The sequence below is a fragment of the Taudactylus pleione genome, unplaced genomic scaffold (assembly GCF_031769625.1).
Source record: "Taudactylus pleione unplaced genomic scaffold, aTauple2 ptg000093l, whole genome shotgun sequence".
In the NCBI taxonomy this organism is placed as follows: domain Eukaryota; kingdom Metazoa; phylum Chordata; class Amphibia; order Anura; family Myobatrachidae; genus Taudactylus; species Taudactylus pleione.
Genome location: NW_028284495.1, coordinates 20,688,847 through 20,714,912, shown reverse-complemented (window position 1 = coordinate 20,714,912; position 26,066 = coordinate 20,688,847). Strand labels below are relative to the sequence as shown.

The following is a 26,066-nucleotide window of genomic DNA, read 5'->3' as shown; positions in this document are numbered from 1 at the left end:
TGGGTCTATGTGAAGTGTATAGCCAGCAATGAATAACTTTTTGATTGCAGCATACATGTGTCTTATTTCGAGAATGCCTTGTGTTATAATACATATTTATTTTAATTAAGGAATTTATAGTATAAAAGTAATTAGGTGTTTAACAGTCAAAATGTAGAAGCCGATTGCTTAGAATGCAGTTTTTCAGGCCTTTAAAAATCATTATTTACTCTGTAATTATTTGATTTTCAGTGTATAACTTGAAGAGAAAGTGACTTTCCTAACCTAGAAAAGGAGACATTCCCACACCGGACATTACTGTGTTTGATCAGGACTGCTAAAAAAAAAAAGAATGTACTGTACAAAATCTCATGGAAGGAAACAGATGTTTCTCTGCACAGTTATAAGACATATGACAACATAGCACCTGTTCATATACACAATCAGTGTTTAAAACTGTACACCCTCTGGTATGCGTCTTAAGCAAAATGTAATCTATACAGTATTACAATATATATGTGACCAGACAGAGTTATTGCAACGCACAGGAATCCCATTGAAGCTGTCCCCTGTGTATAATAACTTTGTACATTACCTGGACTGGGGACACCACAGTGGGTGAGGTGACAGCAGGTGAGGCAGCCAGCACCATGTGTCCATTAGTCTCTGGGCAGGGATGCTGAGGATCACTCTTGACAGACACAACCAGGACACAGTCTGAGGGCTCCGCAGACCTGATGCAGAGTCTCTTTGGAGAGGGAGGGCTGCAGGCATCCCCTGTCCCATACACAGGCTGGCTGGCATCATACCCCTGCCTCTTGAGCGTGTCAGTCTTAAACTCCTGCATGCCACCATTGGGCTTGGGCAGGATGCAGATATTGCTGGGAGCCACTGACCTGTGCCTGCTGCCGTTCATGCTGTCCATGAAGTACGGGGGCCCCAGCTTGGTGCCGATGCCAGCGATACTGTTGAGGGTGGCCACAGAGACGGCGCCAATGCAGTGGTTGGTGTAGGTCTTGGAGAGCTTGGCCGCCTTGGAGAGCATCTGCATGCGGGTGCCCAGCAGGTTCTTGCCGATGGCCTTGTTCTCATACCAGGTGACATCAGACTCGCTGCAGTGGTCCCGGGGTCTCTGGAAGAAGGCCTTGCACAGCGGGTTGCGCTTGGCCAGGTACTTGACGAAGCTGGCATAGGGGCAGAACTCGGTGCCTGTCTCGTACATGCGGGGCAGGTTCTCCTCGTCCCCCTCCGCTCCGCCGCCGCTGCTGCCCACTACGCCCGGCCCGCCGCGCTTCTTGCCCCAGGAGGAGGAGCGGGACTTGTGATAGGGCCCCAGAGCCTTGAAGTAGACGAAGCGCCGGCCGTCCTCGTCCATGGCCAGCCCGAAGGAGTCCTCCTCCAGCTCCCGCTGGTTCTCCCGGCCCCGGGTGCAGAAGTACATGCAGGTCTCGAACCAGACCTTGTTGAGGAGCCCGAAGGGAGAGGCGGCGCTGAAGACGCAGGAGGTGTAGAGCTTGCGCAGGTCCGCCCGGGTGATGGCCTGCTTCTGCACCACCGGGCCGGCCCCCTGCTCCTCCAGCTTGCGGATGACCGCGGCCAGGGTCAGGTTAGCGCTGCGCAGCTCTGGGTCCTTGGTCAGGTCCAGCGTGCGGCAGTAGGGCGGCTCATTCAGGTAGCGGTTCAGGGACGAGCGGATGCTGATGAGGGAGGACTTGCTGTACAGCTGGCCGCTCTTGGACCGCGCTTCGGCGTAGAAGGAGCGCAGCACCCGGCACAGCGCCTCCTTGTCCATGCTCTCGAAGTCCGGGCTATGCGCCTTCTCGCTCAGGTACTCCCGGAAGATGCGCACAGCGTAGCGGGTGGCCAGGCGGGTGTTCTCGCTCAGCCTGGCTCGCTCCGGCCGCTCTGACGGGGACCCTGCACACCCGCCCCCGTCCGCCGCTCTCCCTGCGCCCCCGAACTGCAGTAGCAGCGGGTCCACGTCCTCTGCCACCATCCCGGAGCGCAGGCCGGGCGCCAGGAGCGGGCGCTGCAGAGGGTGGTGCGGGGCTATGCCAGCTGCACGGTCACCTAGCCTGGTATAGGGGGACTCCAGCATCGGCCCGTCCTCCCACTCCTCCAGCGGCATGTCATCCTCCTCCTCATCCTCCTCCTCCTCCAGCAGTAGCAGCTCGTCCTCCTCCTCCTCATCCCCGGTGATCTGGATCTCCTGGATCTCATCCTCCTCATCCTCCTCCTCCTCTTCTTCTTCTTCTTCTTCTCCGGCGCTACCAGGCTGCAGGCGGTGCTGTGCGGACCGGTGCTGCGTCTGCATGGGCTCTATCTCTGCGGTGCCCGGGGTGCAGTCCCCGCTGCCAGGCATCCTCGCCATATTGCCTGTGTATGCCTGCTGCTCTGTATGTACAGTCAGTGTGCCGCCTCTCCTGTCTCTGCCAGGGCCCGGGCGCATGCGCTATATTGGACCGCGACTGCCTGGGTGTAATGACCTTCACAGACCGGGGGGAGGGGACGGGGAGGACGGGAGGCGGCTCTGGAGACATCACCGGCTCTGTGCCACTGCCCGGGGGAGGGAGGCGGCGGGACTGTATGTCTCAGAGGCTGGTGCAGGCAGAGAGGAGGCTATACTGTACATGGTATATTATGGATATATATATATATATATATATATATATATATTAGTTTTAGTGAGTGTAGATATTGTGTTAGGATAATGTGTAAATATTGAGGAGACTATTTGTGACAGTGCTATTAGACAGAAGCCCAGAGGAATGCCTGTTTTCTCTGGATAATGGCCATCACATCGCACCATACATTTTATCAATGGGTTGAAGCAGGAGAAATGAGAGATGTGTGTTTTATTGCGATTCCCCTATACGGTGCTACGGAGACTTGGTGGCGCCATATAAATAAAGGCTAATAATATTTAACGTTTAAACCTATATTGAGAGCTTTGCTGGATCCCTCGCCAGGTAATAGTACTACAGGTATGTGACGGTGACAGGGAAACTATCCCTGCTGAGGCTCGTACATATGGGCATATTTATAACATTCCTCATTTTTAAAGCAGATGTGATAAATATTTGATGCTGGTATGCATGAAGAAAATCGCAAAGGACAGCACTCTCGGTAAGCGAGTGAGGGACTCCGGGATCTATGACCCAGAAGTTCCCTCTGGCGTCCTTTTCACATGCGCAGAAGGACACGCCGCATGGGGTGCTGGGAGATAACCGATTGGATCCCTCACGTGGGAGCTGCGAATAGAAGCCCCAGTGGCGTACCTATGATGGGTGCAGTGTTGAGCGGGGCACATGGGCCCCCGGATCCAGGGGGTCCCCGCACTGCACACCCTGCACCCATATTATTTTAAACTTACCTGTCCGTGGTCCCGCGGCGGGTGTCAGGGCTGCTCAGAACACCGGAAAATGGCCACCACGGCCATTTTTCCGGTGTTCTGCGCATGCGCAGTAGACTCAGGGCACACTCTAGTGCCCAGAGTCTACTAATGCTCCGGTGGCTAGCCACCGGGAAGAGAGGAGGGGGCCCCGCACGGGGAATGCACACGGGGGCTCCCTCCTCTCTTAAGATGCCCCTGAGAAGCCCATAGGCTTCTATTGGGCAATGCCATCACCGCATCCAAATACCGTTTTCGGGGGTTTGACCGCATTTCTTATATGCACCAAGCCCCAGAATGCGATACATTCTGGGGCTTGGTGCATATGAGAAATGCGGTCAAACCTCTGAAAACAGCATTTTCGGGGGTGTGACCACATTTCTGACATTGATGCCCCCCTGCCCCCCGTGAAAAGCTGGAAGCAGAGTGATAGTTTACGCTATCACTTTGCTTCCTAGTTCAGGTTCAGACTGCGTAATGTGCATGCGCTAATGACGGGGAACACATATGCCAGTGAGGGGACACGGAGAGGAATCCGGAGACATTCGGGTACTATTATCACATACTGCAATGCGATCATGAGCTTTAATATCGCACCCAGATCATATTGATGTAATTATTGATAAATGGGCCCCAAAATGTGAATTTGTTCCCATTTCTTGATAATGAAAACTGACCAGCTGTTAGAGAGTGAGCAAAGACTTGCAGGCATGTTATGAATGGATGGATACCTTAAACATACCAGTATATTGTCCTGCTTACATTTAAACTAAGCAGCAATTGTTTTGGAAAAGCAGGATGTCATGATTGACTTAAGAGCTCATTTATCATTAACTATTTGTGGCATATTCCCAGAAAAACACCCATTTTTGGGTAATATCTGCAAATAATTAGTATCCTTGCAATGTATTATGGAGGGACTGCAGCAGATATCTCAGATATTTGCTGCTGTCCCCCCATTTTCGACAGCAGCCACAACCCCCATAGGTTTCTATGGGGGATGCGATGCTGCTTGATACCGTAGCTGCTGTAGCCTATGTGAAATGCTAGCCAGGAGATGGTTCTGGAGGAACTATCCTCGCCTTTGGCAGCTGTGCATGGTCTGTAGACTCCAGCACAGGAGTCAAAAGACTGTCCCTATGGGGGCTTTTTGATACATGCCGGCGCTAAAATCACATTCTGCAATGCAATAATGGACGCTAGTAACGTGCCCAGATCGCATTGCAAATTCGATTGTTAATAAATGGGCCCCTTAAGAGCTTCCATCTGAATGGACCGGGCTGTTAACATGATACATAATGTCGACAAGTAGTATGTGGACCCCGGAATGCAAACTTCAAGCATTTTACGTGTGCCTGCAGTACAACTGTAAACATGATGCCAATTCATCATGTTGACAGTTTGTACTGCCAGCCGGCGTAAAATGCTGTAAGTAGCATATCACACTTGCCGACATGCTGGTGTCTGCATTCCGGGGGGGGGTCCCATAATGCTTGTCGACATTCTGATTGTTGACAAGCAAACTACTTCCAGTGTTAACAATCTAATACAGCTTGCAATGAAAACAATGTTAACATTCTAATTAAATTAGAGTTTTATCATGTGCACATTTGGCTCAAGGAAACAATTGCAGCTTCAATCTGTCAAAAACAACTTGGTCATGAGAAATTTGAGATTTCATCCAAATGTTCTGTCAAACTATTAGAAACTGAAAATGTGTGTATGTATTTGTGTGGTAGAGAACTGTAAGCTACAGTGTATTTGTGTGGTAGAGAACTGTAAGCTACAGTGTATTTGTGTGGTAGAGAACTGTAAGCTACAATGTATTTGTGTGGTAGAGAACTGTAAGCTACAGTGTGTGTGGTAGAGAAATGTAAGCTATAGTGTATTTGTGTGGTAGAGCACTGTAAGCTACAGTGTATTTGTGTGGTAGAGAACTGTAAGCTACAGTGTATTTGTGCGGTAGAGAAATGTAAGCTACAATGTATTTGTGTGGTAGAGCACTGTAAGCTATGGGTATTTGTGGTAGAGAACTGCAAGCTACATTGTATTTGTGTGGTAGAGAACTGTAAGCTACAGTGTATTTGTGCGGTAGAGAAATGTAAATTACAGTGTATTTGTGGGGTAGAGAAATGTAAGCTATAGTGTATTTGTGCGGTAGAGAAATGTAAATTACAGTGTATTTGTGCGGTAGAGAAATGTAAGCTACAGTGTATTTGTGCGGTAGAGAAATGTAAGCTACAGTGGAATAGTAACTGGAGTAAATGATTACACATTCTCTGTAGAGTGTTGTGTAACATAGTGGAGTTATATAAAGGATAATAATAACTGCGTATGCTATGTCTGACATTAATTGTGTGGTTTTGTATATACAGTATTTAGGGCTGCAATTTGCTGTGAACACAAACACCCAGAATAAAACCTTAAAGTGCAGGGGAAAAATAATTATACTTTTCTCCCTTACCTGCGCTGAGCACAAACTCCTCGTCTTATAGAAAGTTTTCATGTGAATTCAAGTAAAGTGAAAAATAATGAATATATATTTCTCTCCAGAATATGTATTTACAATTGAAAATAGTAGTGACATAAATACTCTGGAGGCAGATTTGGCAGCAAAATGGAAATAACAAACTTCCAGAAAAACAGAACATAAATGTAACACTCAGCAGAGCAGAGCACATCTCTGAGATACAACCACTCACCATGGCCAGTGTATGTGACACATATGCACCAATAGCAAATCCTGCATAAATACACATATATGCAGAGCATCGCAAATGGACAGAAACCAGCATTAGTAGAAGATACACCACTTTGCTAACAGACGTATATAACATCTCAGTAAAATCTGTGTTTGGTGACAAGGGATAAGAAAATGGAGTCTTCCCGAAACAGGGTTTTCAAAAATCAAAGAGATAATTTACCATACCAGATATCAAATTAATGACAGACAAAATGTGTCAGAAGGGTATCAGTCTGGTGGTGCTCCCCAGAGTATGGATATAAGACAGCAAAGTAGAAGGGGAAAAAAGAAAACATTTTTTGGGCACTTATTTGTAATTTAAATATAAATTTTAATTTGTTCATATTAAAAATGAATCCAACATTCACAGGCACACATCTAATTTACACTGATTGTAGGTAGCTCAATTGTAATTATATGCAAGGATCTAGTAGGGTCCAAGAGAGGAATTTGTGGTGAAATATAAATTCAATAATAATCAGCAAAAGGATTTTCTGAACATATTCAAATCACATAACAGTTCCTCGGTTCACGTATCAGCACAAGTACCATGAGAAAAGGGGTAAATTTAATAAGGGTCCATTTTCTGCGATATCAAAATCAGAGATTTGCTAAAGGCAAACCTGCATTGAAATTGCATGTGAAACACTTTAGACGGCAATAGACTTCAGTGGACCATCAGAACAACTTTGTAAAGAATAGAAATCACAAATTTTCTAAGAATCATCTTGTCAAACATGATCAAAAGCATACCAAATTGCATCAGAATAGAATAAATAAATAGACCTAGTGAAAGTTTTGTCCGAAGTACGGCACAGATCAGTATGATCTGTGCAGGCTTTGTTGTGTTAAACTGTAAATAAATGGTAAATATTTATTTTTTAAATGGCGGGGGTTTTCCCCCCCAAAGCATAACCAGCCCCAGACCTCTGAGCCCTGTCTGGTACTGGAAAATTGGGGAAAAACTAGTTACTGTTTTTCCAGTAACCAACACCGGACTGAACCAGCCGGGGTTCTTACACTATAGCAGTGAGATACAGAGCGTTGGGTCCACTGCCATAATGTCAAACCAGCCCCAAACTGGTCAGTCCAGGGATGGAAGTCCTCAAAGTGAAAACCCCAAAAATAAAATGGGGTTCCCCCTCCAGAGGATCAACCAGCCCTGAGGGGTAATTGTGTAATCTATAGAAAATAATATTGTTCTTTACAGCGGGACTACAGGTCCCAGCAAGCCTGCCCCAGCATGCCCTGGACATTCAGGGTACGCTGGCACCTGTAGTCCCAATGTACAGAAAATATATATAAAAAAAATGACGGGACATGCACACCAAATGTGGAAGTCCTACCCATGGATCTGATCCTCTTGGGCTCATGTAGAAGTCCATGTTCTTCATTTTCAAAAAAAGGAAATCACGAACCAAGGGGGGGACACATTGTACAGTGTGTAACATGAAATTACCATGTCACTACTGGTCATTCCCATTGAAGTCAATGGGGGAAGCACTGAGCCGATTGGCTGAGAGGGCATGGGAGCTGTTCTGTCAGCCAATCAATAGAGGGCGGAAAGACCCCACACAATTCTTTTTTTTAATATTGTCTTTTCTATACAGTGGAACACACCAAAGCCTGCACAGATCATAGTGATCTGTACAGTGCTTTGAATCTGCTGCTGACTGTCAGCAGATTCCTAATTCTATTTGGCTCAAACCCAATACAGCAAAACCTTTGGCTTAGTGTAAAGTGACATAGACATGCGATCAACTGATAAGGGCGTGCTTAATATAATCAGCATTGTCAGTTGTGCATGTGATTCAACTATCACCCAATGGGAATTGTTGGGGTCTGTCATTATTATCATGTTGTATTTGCACCTACCTGGCAGCTGGTGCAAATGTTAAGCCTCATTCTGTGTATGGATCCAAAACCATTGATCAGCACGGGCAGCATCTACATTCTGTCTCTAAATAGGGAATAAACTAGGGATGTGTGAGCAGCAGCACTGCCCAGGACACAGGGCCTGGAGGGTGGCACCATTGCTGTCCCACAGCATCTGCATTTGGCTTGCAGGGTGCCTGGAACGGTAACCTGCAGCCAGTAGAGCTGTCCAGAGTACACAAATATCTTGTAGAGCCACCCAGAGCATCCTTAGGATGCTCCAGGCAGTGCTTTTCCTGTTGTCGGTGTTCCTACACCCTCAGCATGACATCATTACTTCAGACATTTGGGGGCAGGGCTGGCACAAGGCAGAAATTCGCTCTGTTTGGCACTGGTCGAAAAAGGTCTTTGAATCCAAATTGCTTTCAACTCTGCAATCATGCATTTGCATGTGTTCATATTCTGCACAGGCACATTAAATAAAACACACAAAACACACCACACAAACTGCCATAGTGCTCACTTTTCATCAGAACCTCTGTATTAGGCTGATTCTACAGAAAGCCTTAAGCCAGAGTTGCCCAAACTCCACCATTACAGTCCAAGTTTTAAGGATATCATGCTTGAGCACTTAATTAGTATCTCAGTCAATTTGATTTAAACATCTGAACTCAAGCATGGATATCCTTAAAACCTGGACTGTAATGGTGGAGTTTACAAACTCTGCCTTAAGCTATCATCCATACATGAGCCAAAACTTTTGTTTTCAAAAGAAAAATATATAAATATAAAAATGTAAGCATTAAAAATAAATAAAACAAATGGGTAAAGAACATAAAATAATAGTGGTACTTAATATTTGAAACTTTGGTATGGACTGCTGATATATGAAGGAGAGCAGGTGGAGGTTGGAGGTGCAGGAACTATGGTGCAGTGAATTGTCATTAGGGCCCCTCCCTATGTTAATCAGTGCCGCGATTAGAGGCATCAGACAGCCATGATGATACGATTCACAGTGAACTGCGTAATTCAGTCCCTAGACCACCCACCTCACTTGGAGAAGTGAGCAGATGTGGGAGGCTGGTCTACTCTCTCAGGAGTCCAAGAAAGTTCACCAAAATTCAGGACCTGGGATTACATGACATAATATATATTTCTATAGAAATATATTCTGTGTAAATGAGAGTCCTACTAACCCTCTGCCCTGAAGTCTGTCCATAGAACCTGTCCAGCAATTTGTGAAGCGTAATATAAAAAGTGATGTCATGGGAAAGGAGAAGGCACAGACATATGAGGGCATTTGCTAAATTATTGTTTATTTAAACATTTCCATGCCATTTAATCACTGAATCTTAAAATGTTCTGGTTTCACTTCTCTCTAATGTATAGTTATTATATAGATGGCTACAAATATTGTATTCTCCCATGTCGGCCATGAATAAGGTCACAGGTTGAGTTAATAGGAACTTTGCTGAGGCACTGTTGCCTATTGAATCTTAAGGGTAAATTTACTAAGAATCGGGTTTGGGCGAGATTGCATTTTCGTGCGTTTCATCGGTTTTCCTGACCCGCAAATTTACTAAAGGCAAACTCGGGCAAACAAGCAGGAAACGAACAGGCAAACACGTGCGAATACAAAAATACGATGAAGTACACCATCAAACCAACTCGCAAGGAAACAATAGAACTCCCGAATTTACCAAAAATCGTGTTTTCAAACTCTCACATAAAATTTTTTGCAAACTCGCACCAAAATACACTTTTCAAATAGACTACCTCCTGACCTGCGTGTTTGCATGTGTTCACAGGTATTTCAAGTTGCACTTAGTGGGAACACAATGATGATGCCTATAAAAGGGTCTGAGTCAGCTGCATTGATTTGTCTGAGGCAAACATGGCTGAATATGCTAGTACTGCTGTACACTGCTCATGGTTGGGATATCAGATGCTCTACCACCAGGCTGTAAGGACCCAGGAGCAATAAACTGAACAGGCTCAGGAGGTAACGCAGGTATAACAAAGGCTGTATAAGCCAAGATTTTTTAGGGGGCATTTGAATCGGAATGCCGATGGCGAGGCCATACAGATGTTCCAATTGAAACACACAAATGCGGCGTGGGCTTGTGATAGCTAGGCCACACCCCATTGTTTGAGCACATGCCGGAGGCGCGCGCATGCTGTCAGTCTTTAATTTAACTACATATATTTTTCAGCGCTTTGCCTCTGACAGGTTAGCCACCCCTGGGCTCAGTAGTCACAGCGCCTAACATTCTGTGGTCTTCCAAGACCACGCTCCCTCACTGTGATACCACACCCCCTCACGATGAGGCCACGCCCACTCCACAATATTACTACTTCTTGGGGGGAGGGGCATTTTGACTGCTCGCACTGGGAGCCTCAGATCCTAGAAACTGCCCTGCAACTCCGCTACCTACCTTTGGGATACCGGCAGTTAGGTCGGCGGTGCCAAAATTTTGACAGGTGTCGGGATTCCAGCGCCTTTATTCTGAGCGCCAGCATCCCCTGTGTCAGGATACTAAACGTATCTAGATAAAAATACAAAAACCTCAGGTATAATTTTAAGTGATGAACTAATAAATATGAATGCACACTTAGATTTTTCCCCATGAAACTATTTGGCTATTATTTGAAACTAGCTGGATACCCAGCATTGCCCAGTTGAAGAATGAACCTTGAAGTCCATCTGTAGCCTTCATTTTTGCCATTGTCCTCACCTGTAACTCCATTCCATTGATCCTGACCCCACTGTTTGATAACATGGTTTTAGTCCAGAATAATACCTATCCATTTATATAGAGTATTTAGACACTGTTACCTCAACTCTGAGGTATAAACAATGTTGTATAAGCAGTGTTGTTTCAATAACTGAGGAGACAATCTGCTTTTGGCTATGAACTTTGGCCAACATTATACAGGTTGAGTCTCCCACATCCAAAATGCTTGGGACCAGGGGTATTTTGGATAACGGAATATTCCGTATTTTGGAATAATTGCATACCATAATGAGATATCTTGGGAATAGGACCCAAATATACACACAGAATGCATTTATGTGCTATATACACCTTATACACACAGCCTGCAGGTAATTTTATACAATATTTTCAATAATTTGTGGCTCAAGCAAAGTTTGTGTACATACATGAAATTAATTTATGTTTCATATACACCCTATACACACAGCCTGAAGGTAATTTTATACAATATTTTTTAATAATTTGTGCCTTAGACAAAGTTTGTGTACATTGAACCATCAAAAATCAAAGGTTTCATTATCTCAGTCATGCCAAAATTATTCCGTATTTCGGAATATTCCATATTCCAACCTGTATGAACAATTTGATTTTTGATGGACAATTAGGAGCAATGTTTTTCATGTTCCCCCTGGAACATCTAGAAAGACAAAACCTGCAGTTTTTCTTGTTACCATATAACTAATTCTGTTATATGCAATTTTTACCCTTTACACCAGCTTGGGCTCATTTTCTGTCAAAAGTCTCTGCAACTGTGCAACATTATATAGCTTGTTTCACATAACATGTCTTTACTAAGACTTGAAGTGTTACCTTTGTCAGAAGCTGGAAGCCCTATTTGATGCAGATTCTTGCCTACCATCTTTTAAATTTTGTCCTCCAAGCAGATGAGAGCTTTATTAAACATTGCATAAGTGTATTGTAACCAAAGCTCAGGATTGGCTCGTCTTGCTTCATAATGAATGTCTTCACTCACTTTTTCTCTAAAGTCAAGCCTGAGTTGACTTAGTAACTGTCAGTGTAGGTGCAGCGTGACAGTTGATCCTCCAACTCACTGCTAATCTGTTGGAGCTTTTCCTGCCCCCCAGTGGTACATATCAGCCTGTGCCTCCAGATCAGTGCAGTTTTATACACTGGAAGACATCCTGAGCGAACTTGCTTAAACAAAATCTTCAAATCAGAGACTCCACAGCCTACTCGGTGGGCACCATGTAGACCTACAGGGCCCTGACGAACTTCAAACATAGCCAAAAACCTACTCCTGGGTAAACTACACCACCATGCCAAATTTGGTGGAGCTAGGTACAAAACTTTGGTCATGTATAAAGGACACACAGATACACACAAACACACTCTTGCTTATTATATAAGCTAGCTGGGATACCCAGCATTGCCTAGGTTGAAGACTGGACCCTGAAGTACACCTGCAGCCTTTATTTGTTTACATTGTCCTCGCCTATAACCCCATTCCATTGATCCTGAAAAGGACACCACTGTAATGTGCATGCAAACAGTGGCATAACTATTGTGAGTGCAAGGCGTGTGCCTGCTATGGTGCCTGCAAAGCCTCTGTGGCCTGCCGCTCCTCCTGCACCCAGTCACGCACACAAGGTGGGCAGGTCCAGTCAGTGCCGCTGAGGGGGGCCCGAGTGTCAGCGGTGTTGTTTTGGTGCCGACCCGCCAGCTGATTACAGCTGGTACACTGGCAGGCAGTCATGGAGAGACAGAGCCGCCGATCCCTAGGAAATCAGAGTTCATGTACTGGCAGCCAATCAGCAGTGGTGGCTCCTGATTGGCTGCCAGTCCGCGAGCTCCAATTGGCTTGCGACTGGTGCCAGATTCAAATTGCATTGGTGCTGTCTGTCCATGTCTGCTGCTGTCTGCTAGTGCGCCAACTCCACACCTGCTGGCTGGTAATGACACACAGGGGGAGGCAAAAGGCTGCTGAAGGGACATGGGGAAGTGTGTTGCTGGAGAGTATATAATATGCAAGGGGCACTACTATTGTGTGGAATAATGTGTTATATGGGGCACTACTACTATGTGCCATAATGTGTAAAGGGCATTACTGTGTGGCATAATGTGTAAGGGGCATTACTGTGTGGCATAATGTATAAGAGGCACTACTACTGCATGGCATTATGTGTATAAGGGGTACTACTGTGTGGCATAACATGAATGGGCTCTCTGTGGCATAGTATGAATGAGCTCTGTGTAGCATAACATGAATGGGCTCTGTGTGGGGGCAAATGTATTTGTGTTTTTTTTCTTTACCTCTGGGGGACCCTTTTAAGATCTTGCTATGTGGCCCACAACGTTCTAGTACACCCTTGCATGCACAGGTTTTTGTCAGACTGCCAATTTCCACTCCAGCTCCAGCCAGCTCCAGAACCTGTGTAATTTTAAAAAGTGTCCTTATTTTTGGGATTGTGTGACATTGTGTGGCCCTGACAAAGTTCAACCTAGGCAAAAACCTAATCCTGGTCAAACTACACCAACATGTAATATTTGGTGGAGCTAGGTCCAAAACTAAGGCAGTGCATAAAGGACAAACAGATAGACAACAAGACATGCATTCTCACTTATTATATAGATTATATTATTTTTAAAATTTACTTATATGACACCAAAAAACAGTATTGTGTAGTTTCTTACAGAGAATATTTGATCACTCCCATCCCAGTGGAGCTTACAATATAAAATCTCAACAGCACAAGCACACACTAGGGTCAGTTTTGTCCAGACCTGATTAAACAAGTATACAAAAAGAGTGAGAGTCCGCACAGGAATTATGGTACACTAGATCAGGTGTATATCTGTTTCACCATTCCATATTATGTATTAAAGAGTGTATGTTATACCCCTTTTACACCAAAATCCCTGGGTCTGACCCGTGATTTGGAACACGTTTCCAAACCGGATCAGACCTGGGGCAAACCCCTTTTACGCTGCGGTGCCGTTCACACCTGGCCCGGGTCAGAACTGACCCGGCTGCCCGGCGACGGTGAACATCGCTTTTCCCCTCCCTCACCCTCCGTGACCTACTTACCTTATCCTGCAGCGGTCCGGAGGCAGGGAGAGCGGGTGGGGTGCACTGCTTCGTGCCGCTCGGCCAGGCGCTGCTTGCAGTGGCCGCTTGGAGATGATGTCATCTCCAAGCGCCACTGAAGCCGGCCAATCAGGCGTAATGCGGCACGACCCAGGTCATCTTGAGCCGGGCCGCGCCGTTTACATTGCAGGGTGACATGGGAATAACCCGCGCTCAACCCTGCAATGGAGCCGGGTCGGATCCCCGGGTCACTGGACCCGGGTTGATCTGTTCACACAGACGAAATTCCCGGGATTATGCGCGTTCACGTGCATCAACCCGGGATATTTCAGTCGGTGTAAAAGGGGTATTAGTATCAAACAATTTTAACTAGGGAGGTGCTCCAAGAATACTGCATAATGCAAGTAAAAAGACTCTCATATGAGCCACACACATTTTAGTGAAATACGTAATTAAAATATAACTTTTGTTAATATCATTACAATGTAAGTTCTAAAAACCAAAGTGATGAAAACGTATGTGTTATATACCAGATAAATAAACTGTTAAATAGTGAGTTATCTTGCTGTGAATATTTATTTTGGATTTAGTATTCTATTCTCCTAGCTTGGAGAATTTGCCTAAGGAATGAAATGATACAGTATAAAATTTTTGCTGCAATATTTAGATTGTGTAATGCTTGTTTTTGTTACTGATACTTCTTACCTATTTGCTATTGTACTATTATTTCAATAGAAAATCACAATTAAGGGGCCTATCAATTTGCCGACTTTCTGCACGATGCGACCAAAACCAGGAGGTTTTGGTCGGAACGTGCAGAAAGTCTGCTAGTGGATAGCAGGCAAGGACCAGCGATGTGCGTGCGCGCTGGGTCCTTGCTGACCCCGACTATCTATCGAACATGCTGGTCAACCTGACGATGGTCGTCAGGTTCGGCATGTTAATAGATAGGGAGGTTGGGCTCCTGCACTGAAGACGTTCAGTGAACGTCTTTCAGTGCGGTGCCCACTCCTCAGCGACATGAAAGTCTGAACGCTGGACATTCAGACTTTCATGTCGTTAAATGGATAGGTCCCTTTAGTCATCTGCTGGCATTGTGATCTATATTAAAAAGGTAATCATATGTGTTTTTCATATACAGTGTGTTTGATCATTCATCTAATGCACAAGTTCTCAAACTCTGTCCTCAGGACCCCCAACAGTGCATGTTTTCCAGGTCTCCTCACAGAAACACAAATAAAATAATATTTTAAAATGTAATGCATATTGTTAGCTGCTCAATCACCTTAGTAATACCACTCAGGTGCATGAAAGGGAGGGGTAAGTCTATACAAGAAACAACAAAGGGTATCCCCCAGCACTCAGAATAATATCAGCAATAAGATTTGAAAAACTACATGTTTGTAGATAATTCAGAGATCTTAGTTGCATATATTTGCAAAAATATGTGTAAGCCTCCAGGCTACGTCATGGCATCTCTGATACTGAAGTTTTCTACTTCTAAGTCAAAGTCTAGGGCGCGGAACCCCAAAAAGCTAGCCACCCCAGGCCTAGCGTGATTCCAAAGTAAGCTGGCTCTCATTTTTAGATATGTTTGTGTATGTGCCATTATTATGTGGCCTTATATTGGGCAATTATATGCCCCAGATTGTATGTTATTTTTGGAGATGAGTTTGTGGCATGGTGCTCCCTGGGTTGGTATGGCTGGGCTGCATTGGGGTGGCACACTAGAACACTCTATTTAGCACTTTATTAATACTTATTTTCTACCAATACTACTTTATTTAGCATTTTAATTACACCATTCACTTGTGTATCACCCCCTAACACACAGCTTTTGATTTATTAATATTATTATTAACACTTACTAACACCTTTAGTATTTCACTGGTGTGTTGCCCTGGGGTGGCTGGCATTTGCTGGCTTTTTGAGGTTCCGCACCCTAGACTTTGACTTAGAAGTAGGAATCTCCAGTATCAGTGATGCCATGACGTGGCCTGGAGGCTTACACATATTTTTGCAAACATATGAAACTAAAAAACACCTACATCTGTATCACAGTCACTGACCTCCCTGGTGTATCTGCCCGCCCTCCAGACTCATATTGGCTAATTCACACAGGAGTCTGGGGGGGGGGCGGGTAGATACACCAGGAAGGCTGCTGATTGCTCTGTCCGTGGCTGTGATACATGCCTCTGACCCCTTCCATTGATGCCACTGTTCCTGTAGACTCTCAGTAATATGAAGAAGTGTTTCCAGGCAGGGCCGTAGAGAGCTCTGCCGGGCCCAGGTACAGAGGGGAATGTGGTCTAATCGTTGGAAGCATGGTCACGCCCCCTTGAAGAAAAATAAAAAAAATAAACAAAGCATTGTGCGCCGGGAAGGGTGGGCACTATGAGCCCCTAAGCACGGCGCAAAGCCACGGGGGGGGGGTGCGCGATCAGTCTGATCGCTCCCCCCACAGGCATAGGAGACTGCTGTGGCTGCTGAGCAGTCTCTCACTGCAGATCAGCACATGCTGTGTGCTGGGCTGCTTTGTGGGAGAGAGAAGGGAGGGGGGGCGGCATCGGACCCGGGTCCCCGCCGGGCCCCTCAGGAAGCCCGGGTAAACAGAACCCGCCCTCCCCTCCCTCTCTGCGCCCCTGTTTCCAGGCACACTTAGGGGCTAGAGTGAAGGGGCCTATCAATTAGCAGGTCTGTCTGAAAGACAAAAGATTTATCCCTTGAAAATTCCTGGGGCTGCTGTGACAGATATCGGTCATGTACATGACAGATTTTTGCAAACGACCAACGATATTGCATGACATCATTCTGGGAGTGGATTTTTTTTTATGTTTCTATTAATTTTCATTAAAAAATCGTTCGTCGTTCACCGCAACAGATATTTCTAATATCTGTCAGCGATAAACGATGATTGACCAACATGTTGGAGAGACAAAATACCCAATTTGTCGGCCGTGGGAGTGCGCATTTTTATCGTTCAGAGCCTATCCATTAGCAGATAAATTAAACGACTGGATGATAAATCGTTATTCGTTCAAATTTATCTGCTAATGGATAGGTCCCTTTATACTGCTCCCCTTTTCTAGTTTTGGACTTTCTGAAGCCCCACTGTTACAACCAACATTGCCGGCAACCATTAACCTTGATTTACTCGCGGGGGCCGCACTTATGGTACTGCTGAATTTGCAGATTTTTTTTCTGCAGCCTCATACAATCGATGAATCTGGGGCAAGATAGGACCTTGAGGGGGGCAAGTTACTTTGCAGTTGCCGGCATTTTCACGCTGTTGCAATGGCAACTCACGCAAAGTGTCTAGTTAATTGGATTGATACCTGTGTCTCAGCCCGCCCCTCTTTCTCTGACAGGACAAATCACATTGATCTGTAGCACTCTGCCTAGCAGATCACACACAGAGCACTGTATCACTCCACCAACTGTCACAGGAAGGTGTTACACTATGGCACAAGTTCTAAGGACATGGAAGCAATTTGTACAGGATAAGTACTGTTCTAACAAACAGACCCCCACTTCATATCCCAGATATCCCAGATATCCCATAGGTTCCAATCAATAAAATAATCTTTTTTTTTTTACAAAGAACCACAATATTTTGCTGTACTGTGAAGAGGGGAGATTCACAGTATACATAAAACATGATTCATCAGAAAGCAAAATACTTAACTAATTATTTGTCATTACTAACTAGCCCGTTACACTTGCGAATATACGTATGGGCCGTCGCTGCCCCACGGTCCCCACAACTAGCTAGCAGGGTGTCTGGAATGGCACCCTGCGGCCAGTAGTGCTGCTTCAGTGCTACTTGAGGCATCCAAGGTACACTCCGAGCACAAACCCTTTAGCATGTAGAGCCGCCCAAAGCATCCAGTCAGCTCTTCACTTTCTCCTACCAGCAGCCCTGCTCCCTCGCATGATGCCATCAGGGCCGGCGCTTCCCTTAGGCAGCTAAGGAAAAAATGTGGTGATACCGCACTGACAATATTATCCTATATTATATTCTTTATCCTTATCAGAGAATAATTTATCGATCCTCATACATTCACTATGATGCTCCTCTTTATTCTCAACCCCTAAAAAGGTAATCTGTTATATATATATTTATATATATATATAAAATGGAGGTGCCACCAGACGTCTTATTCAAATATAGCACCGTATCATCTCCCAAAGAAGAAGATAAGAAACATGGTCCGGTGCACATTCATAGGCCTAACATATTAATGTTATATTCTCTGAAAAAAATTATTAGTAAAATATATCCTTTATTATTCACTTTAAAATATGGTGCACAGATATTATGGCGAAATATTCAAAATGTTTAGTAAAGAAAAGATGTGAAAGAAATATAAGAAATAAGTGGTTTAAAACACTTCCTGTTGCTGCCGGTCAATGGGATTAATAATATATAATCAGTTAGTCAGGTTGTTTACAGTCCAAATTGTAAATTATGGGTATCTCTGATACTTAGGAGTTACCTTCTCTTAAATAAGTTTTAATGTATGCACAGAGCAGAGTCTTTGTAATGGATAATCCGCTGTCTTTCAAGTTGCTACAGTTTCAGTATTTGCCCATAACTGCTATATGTATCATATATTAGTAGCAGTTATGTTGTCTGAAAGACGTGATTTTGTTCATAACCAGTAGTTGCTGTAGCTAGTACGCATTCATAACAGATTAGAGACAATACTCATATTTATTAATTTCAACAAATATGTTCAGGTGCTATACTGGTTTCCCTGAATAAGTGTCGTTTTCCTGGTTACGGTCATATCACTAGGAATTCTCATACAAACGGTGAGCTCAATAATTGATCCCACTGAGCATGTCCACATTGGTGTGGTTAATGCCTGCAGGTTTGCTATATTATTGTGACATGCATCAACACCACTAAGTAATGATTCCCCCTCAGTATCCACATACAGTTAGCAGTGACCGCCAGCACTCAGGGAACGCCGACGCGCTTTTCTGATGGTTTGAGCATTCTGTGGCGTTCTATTTACCTCGACAAAGGTCCCACATGGGATCAAAATGTCAGACATAACCTGAATATTTTGACATTGGTGACATGTAACAAATTAAAAGAACGGTTTACCTTCTGAGATGGTGAGTGCCCTCTAAATTTGAATTTTTTTGTGTATGTATACAGTGGTGGCCAAAATTGGACACTTTTTGAAATTTGAATATTTTTCAACTTCGAATGCTTATAAAAACTGATACACTTCACGCAGTGCAATGATTCATATATCAAATGAAAGGAAATTTAATGCTGAATTCAACACTTTAAACAGACATCAAATATTTGCATTACAAGGGAAGTTATGCAGTGAAATCAACACTTAGGGTGAAAATCCCTGTGTACTTATGATGTTACTGTCCTATCAGTATTTCGTTAGGTATCCTTTGTTTCTCAAGACAGCAGCACAGCGATGTGTCATTGAGCCAACCAATGTTTGGAGCTCTTCCTTCTTTTTTATGTGGTGCCATGAGACAATTATAGCCTCAATTAATTTTCTTTATTGGATGGGCGCCTCATATGTACCAGTTTTTTCAAACAGAACCACAAATGTTCTATGGGGTTCAGGTCTGGGCTGTTACCTGGTCATCCCAGCACCTGTATGTCAGTCATTCTCCATGAGCCCCTTTTTGCATGTCCGTGCAGTGTGGTAGGGAGCTGAATCCTGCTGGAAAAAAAAATGGGGGCATTATCTGGAAAAAGAACCCTGATAGAAGGTGGAAGTTTTGGTTGTAGGATGGTGTCAATGTACTTTCTGCTGTTCAGTGTGCCATCTATGACATAAAGGCGGCCTACAGCATCTGCTGTCAGACATGCCCAGATCATAAGACTTGTAGGATTCTTTGTTGTCGTTTGAATAAAAGATGGATTTACCTCTTCCCCGATGCGACGTCTCACATATTTTCTCCCATCACTACCAAATATCGATATCACTCCATATCACTTGTTTCCACTGACCTTCAGTACATGCAATGTGTTCTTTAGCCCACTGTATTCATTTCTGCCGCTGCTTTTTATTCAGCAATGGCTTTTTTCAGGGAATCCTACCTTTTAGGCCAACCTCCGTTAGTCTTCTCTGACAAAAACACTAGTTGCACTCAGGTCACTGCTAATGGCCGCAGATGACATCCATCTGTCCCCGACGCAAATTCGTTTTATTCTCCTATCATCAAGAGCTGTTGTGCACTTTTTCTGGCCTTTTTCTTCTGTGTTTTGTATAGATTGTGTTTCCTGATAGCGTAAACAAAACTTTTGTACTCCTGATGTTGTCACATTCCCACCAATTTCTCTCGCAATTGCAGCATACGAAAGACCGTTTTCACTTAACACCACAATCCTGGATCACGTCGCTGTGCTGCGGTCTTGAAAAATAAAGGATACCCAACGAAATACTGATAGGACAGTAACATGATAAGTACACAGGGATTTTCACCCTAAGTGTTGTTTTCACGGCATAACTTCCCTTGTAATGCAAATATTTGACCTGTGTTTATTGTGTTGAATTCAGCATTAAATTTCCTTTCATTTGATATATGAATCACTGCACTGCGTGAAGTGAAACAGTTTTTATAAGCATTCGAAGTTGATAAACATTCAAATTTCAAAATGTGTCCGCAATTTTGGCCACCAGTGTATATATGTATGTACTGTATGTATGTATGTATGTATGTATGTGTATATATGTATATATTATACAAAGTATAGTGATGACAGTCACTCCCCCAGTCACCACCCAGGAATGCCTATCGGAGTTGTATGTGTCCACCTCTGAATCCGATTCTATCTATCTATCTATCTATCTATCTATCTATCTATCTATCTATCTATCCTTTGTCCCCTTTCACCTGATGGACTAAAAAGTGTGTATTGGGGGTGGGGGGAGTAGGCAGAAGTTTTGCCTAGGGTGCCGAGAAAACTTGCACTGACCCTGGATGTCATGTGTTCTGGGGACCATCAAAGGGTGGCAGTGAGCCCTGGTCCTGTACGCTGACTGTGCGCTTTTCTGCACAGCAATAAATGTCCTAATAATATTTTGTCTAGACAACTGTTTTATATTCACTAATCTTGTGCTGCAAAACTAATTTGTTTTAGGCCTTTACACCACAAAGCTCAGAGCATCTTCATACTTAGGAGGAGCTGGGTGGAAAGAGAGATTCCATTCTATCAGCTGGTGCAAACTTCTGCTGATCCGCAAACATTGCCATCTTGTTCACAAATTCATGTGCTTTGAAAGAAACTTAGGTGCATTTGCACAACATGTGATTTTTGTGCTGTGCTATAGCGGTTTTGTGCTTCATAAAAAAAGATCTATGACACATATGATGAATTATACCTAAAGACTACCGAACAAATATCACATCTGCTGCTGTTTTTTTGCTTCTCTCTCTGCACCCCCCACCCTCCCTTGATAAAAAAACATGGATAAAATAAAATGGTGCTGATCTAATAAATATAAACCTATTTTTTATTGTATTCTAATACCTGTAATCAATTTTATATCGAGGAAATGTATAGACTTTTCATTTAAGTATGTATTTTCCATTTGACTGTTTTTTCCAACCTGCTTTATAGAATCTTATGGATTCCATTGTGACATCCCCATTGGCTAATAAATGGACAGTCCAGTAATTGTACTTGTTCTTCGAATTTTGATGGTAATTGTTATTGTATGTGTAAACTTTATTTTCCCCGTGGGTCAGTGCCATTACATCATTACATGGACTAATATATCCAAGCTTTGCTTCAGGCTACACCAGCTCATGAAACATGGTCTGAAAGTACAAGGGTCCGACTTAGTTACTATGCTGCAAAATAGAAATTCAGGCACCGTGAACGACTAAAACAGAAAATAAATATCTGGTTGGTATTAAAAATAAGCACATATGATGAGTAGAGGGACTTTCTTTTCTGCAAAGTGCTCCAAACAAGACATTTTTGGCTGGGCCTCTAAATAACAAACACATACACTGTGGACCTAATTACCAACTTTAGGTGAGTACACAGCAGAAAGTTTCTCAACAACACAAAATTTGCAAAGCTATAATGTTTGTGGAAGGTTTTCGTTTGCCTGCCAACAAACTGGATTGAGAATTCTGGGAAGTGCAAAATATAAATAATAATTATAGCAAAATTCAAAATCAAACTTTCTCTATTTTGTTATTACTATATTTTTCAATACATTAATATTTGTTGCATATTTGGCAAACATATTAGTCCATCCAATACATTGCTGCTTAATATCTTTGTATCCTAGTTGTTTTTTTACAAACGATATATCACGAGTGCATCAGCCAGTGTGTACACCATACTTGCCGGCATAGGAATTTTCCTCCCTGGGTGAAGCCCGGGGAAGAGAAGCATGTGGAAGGTGTTGGGGGCGCACAAGTTGCGTCACTAAGCCCTATAGAAATACATCATTAGGTCACGCCCCCTACTGCTCCTTATTCTGCCCACTTCACTAGGAAGTGGGCAGAATGCGGGAGAGGTGCCTATCCTTCTGGGGGTGCAGGGGGTTACCCAAAAAATAGTGAGCCTCTCGCGACTTCTGGGAGGGTAGACGTGTACGGTGTACACCAACATGTCTGAACGAGTTGGGTATTAGGACCTTGGCGGTCGGGATGTCGCTTGTCAGAATACTGATAGCGGCATCCCGAAAGTCAGAATCCCGACACCCATAAAGAAAGCAGGTATGACTAAACCCTACCCCTAACACCCCCTCCCCGGTCCCTAAACCTAACCTCCCCTCCCCGCACCCTTAACCTAACCATCCCACCTAGTGCCTAACCCTATCCCTCCCCTTAATGCCTAACCCTAACCCCGCACCCTAACCCTCCCCCTAATGCCCGATACTTACATTTGTGATGCCATCGGTCAGGATTCTGGTGCCGGGATCGCGACGCTGTCGGGATTTTGTCGCTGGCAATTTTGCCCGCACGCTGAGATGCTGACTACATGTCATCTGAACTTCTCAACTGGGAAGGCAAATTTAAATGCCTGCCAATTTGTGATGTCAGGCCAGACATATCGAGCCATTAGGTAAGTGTAACGGCTGATTGGTTTGCCGACAATCCATCGTAGTAGTGTGTACCCAGCATTAATTGTGTACTAAGAATGGCAATACAGTACAGACAATTTGTGAAAATGAAAAACTGTGGACCTGAAGTGCCAATGCTACCTTTTTGATATCACACACTTATTAATATGCAATTTCAGACATGGATTAGATCCGAAGAAAATGTAAACATTGTTATTTATAGGGTGGTCCTAAATTGAGACCTTGGACCCCGTGTTTTGGTTTTGGCAAAACCACTCTCAAGCGTTTTAGTTATGGTTTTTGTTTTGGCAAACCTCCCCCAAGTGTTTTGGTTCAGGTTTTGGATTTCTTTATAAGATTGATAAAAAAAAACTAAAATCATGTAACTGGGACCGGTTTTCCTTCCTCTAGTATTATTAACATCAATAACATTAATTTCCAGTAATTACTAGTCAATTTTGACCAATTTTGGCACCTGAAATTACCAGGGAGGGACTTACATGCAATCAAAAACGCGCGAGATCCATTTTTTAGATACTAGACCCCTGAGCCGGAACTTGATTCTACTCGGAACCTCAAAGTTCAGGTGTGTTCGGGTTCTGAGCAAAACCAAACCGTACATCTCTAATCCTAAAGAGATAGACAGGAATTTAACATGTCATTTTAAAACTGGGTCTATAATTTGCAAATGGCCAAGCAAAAATATTTCCTGAATCATTCTGAAAGCAGGAAGTGGGCGTGTACATATATATGCATCAGGTGGAGAAACATGTACACTTGTATAAAACTAAATGCACTGCCTATGCACATACTTTTAGGTTAGCAACTGTTAAATTAGTATTGACAGTCAGACACAATGATTTGTCTTGTCTATTAAGACCCAGAACACAAGTAATGGTGAGTTACAGTATGAAGGTACTGCTCACACTTAGGTGTTTTTATTATGAAGTTATGTTTATATAGTACATTTTAAAAAGAGGATAGGGCTATGGTTTTCGCTTACAGCCATTTCCAGTCTCCACATTTATTTATATAGCACCTTTGGGCATGCAATAATTTAACTAGTTCTAAATGTTAAAAAGAAGGGGCTACTTTACAATGCAGGAAATACATTCAAGCGCTTGGAGAAATTAGTAACAACATCAGGAAGACTCCTTGAGGCGACAAATGTCCTAGTTTTGGCTTCATACAGCAGAACAAATTCACAGACAGTATTCCGTATTGCATCCGGACATACCTGTTTCAGATACTTCAAAACCATGTTCATAAAGTCCATATAGTTGATGTAGTGTAATATCATTTAAGAACAATTTTTTACTGAAATTTGCCCCTTGCATTTTAATGTAAACAAATGTGTTCACTTCCAGGAAGTTATCTATTATCACGTAGCAGACACTCCCCAATATAGTCATTTTCTAAATTGTCTTGGACCAGCTTCTAAATCCTTGAGGGGAGGTAAGAAATACCAAAAGAAAGGAGTTTTAGGTAGAGATTGTAGTTATAGATATACCACCAGAGCTGGCCCTAAGCAATTTGATGCCCTAGGCAATATTTTTGTTGGCGCCCCTTAGCAGATAATCCAACCACCAAGCGCTTAGTGTTTATACGGACACCAAAAATAACACATTGGTTTATGGCTTATTTTTATTATTAAAAAACCACGTGCTAAACGCACAAAATATACAACTATCCAGGCATCATCCTTTGTTACAGCCCGAGGCACAGAGATGAACAGTCAATCAGACTCATTATACTGCGGCGGGCCCAGGTCGGTGCAATGTACCAACTGCACCTCCGCTAGTTCCACTTCTGACCCAGCACCCCTCTCTATGTCTCACAGCACAGCACCCATCACCAGCAGCGCAGATCACAGAGGCAGCCAACAACATCCAGACCCCTCACCCACACAGCAATCCTCATCCTGCACACCTCACCTAGCACAGCACACCTCATACAGAACCCCTCTGCCCTCTCCCTGCACAGCACCCCTCACCCAGCAGCACAGATCAGGGCCGTAACTAGGGTGGTGCGACCTGTCACAGGGCACCGCGGGGCAGGGGGCGCTGTTCGGGCCTGTGAATTTACCTGTTTATAAACATTCTCACTTGCAGCTTCCTCTTCTTTTATCCCCAGCATCTCCTGGCCTCCCCTATCTCTTCCCTGGCCGTTCCCCATGAGGCCATGGCACTTTTTCAGGTGCACGTCTTGTGTCCCTAGAGCATAAGGGCACCAAAAAGTCTAGTTACGGCTCTGGCACAGATCACAGCCACACCCATCACCAATCGCCCCTCATCCTCATTCTGCCAGCACACAGCAAATGCACCCCTCACAGCAGTCAGCTCAGTACCCCTCACTACATGCTGAGCTGACTTTAATCAAAGTATTTATATAACACAGTCACTTCCTTTTCAAAACTGGCTGGCTGGCTGCCTGTGCGTCCTCCCCTGCTGTTTTGCAGCTCATGCTGAATTCTCCTCACTGCACTTTGTGGGGGGCCGCTGGCAGACTGCAGGGAGTCAGTGCAAGCTCAGCCTGCTGGACTCCGCAAAGGCCCATGGGAGGAGGAGCTGCTGTGGCTGGGCCCAGTGCAGTGTGTCCACTGCCCCCACTGTGCAGAGTCTGCTACGCTGCTCCAGCCTCCCTGGACCTGCTTGCTCCAATAGTGGCAGTCTGCTGTTGCTAGCTGTGAGCTGCCTGCTGCAGCTGCTGCCCGATCGGAGCTGGGAGCTCCGATTGTGGCTGCCTAATAACTAGCAGAGTCCTGCCGACCAGGTGCCCGCCCCCCGCAACCTCCGCCAGCTGTTTCGCCGCTGCCTGCCCACTTACTGTTTGCTGCTACCGGCCCGATCGGAGCTCAGCTGATGGCTCCGATCGCCCTGGCAACAGCAAACAGTGGACACTGCGCAGTGGTAGTAGTAGCTGCCCCAGCCGGCAGCAAGTGCCATATGCCTCAGTGCCTGCCCCAAACCTCTGCCGACTGCTGGCCTTATGGTGCGTACACACTGTCCATTTTTAACACCAAAAATATGAACGATGACGACGACGCGCGTTGCCGCGGGTCGTTCGTCATCATCGTTCATCAGGCTGACATGCAGGCCAACCTGACGATCTCGTCAGGTTGCTGCATGTCAGGGAATGGGGGAGAGAGCCCGGCGCTGAACGATATCGTTAATGATATTGTTCAGCG

At 44.4% G+C, this 26,066-nt stretch overlaps 1 protein-coding gene across 3 annotated transcripts in view; it reads right to left on the bottom strand.

Annotated features, from left to right (window-relative positions):
* The window catches only part of KCTD1 (potassium channel tetramerization domain containing 1), a 140,318-nt gene that overhangs the window by 79,420 nt on the left and 34,832 nt on the right, over positions 1–26,066 (bottom strand). The window contains exon 1 of one of the 3 annotated variants that reach the window (XM_088469583.1): positions 575–2,428. The exons of the other annotated variants lie outside the window; for them this stretch is intronic. Coding sequence (XP_088325709.1) covers positions 575–2,428 — 1,854 coding nt within the window. Of the gene's footprint in view, positions 1–574; positions 2,429–26,066 lie in introns of those variants that run through there. 3 annotated transcript variants of the gene reach the window in all.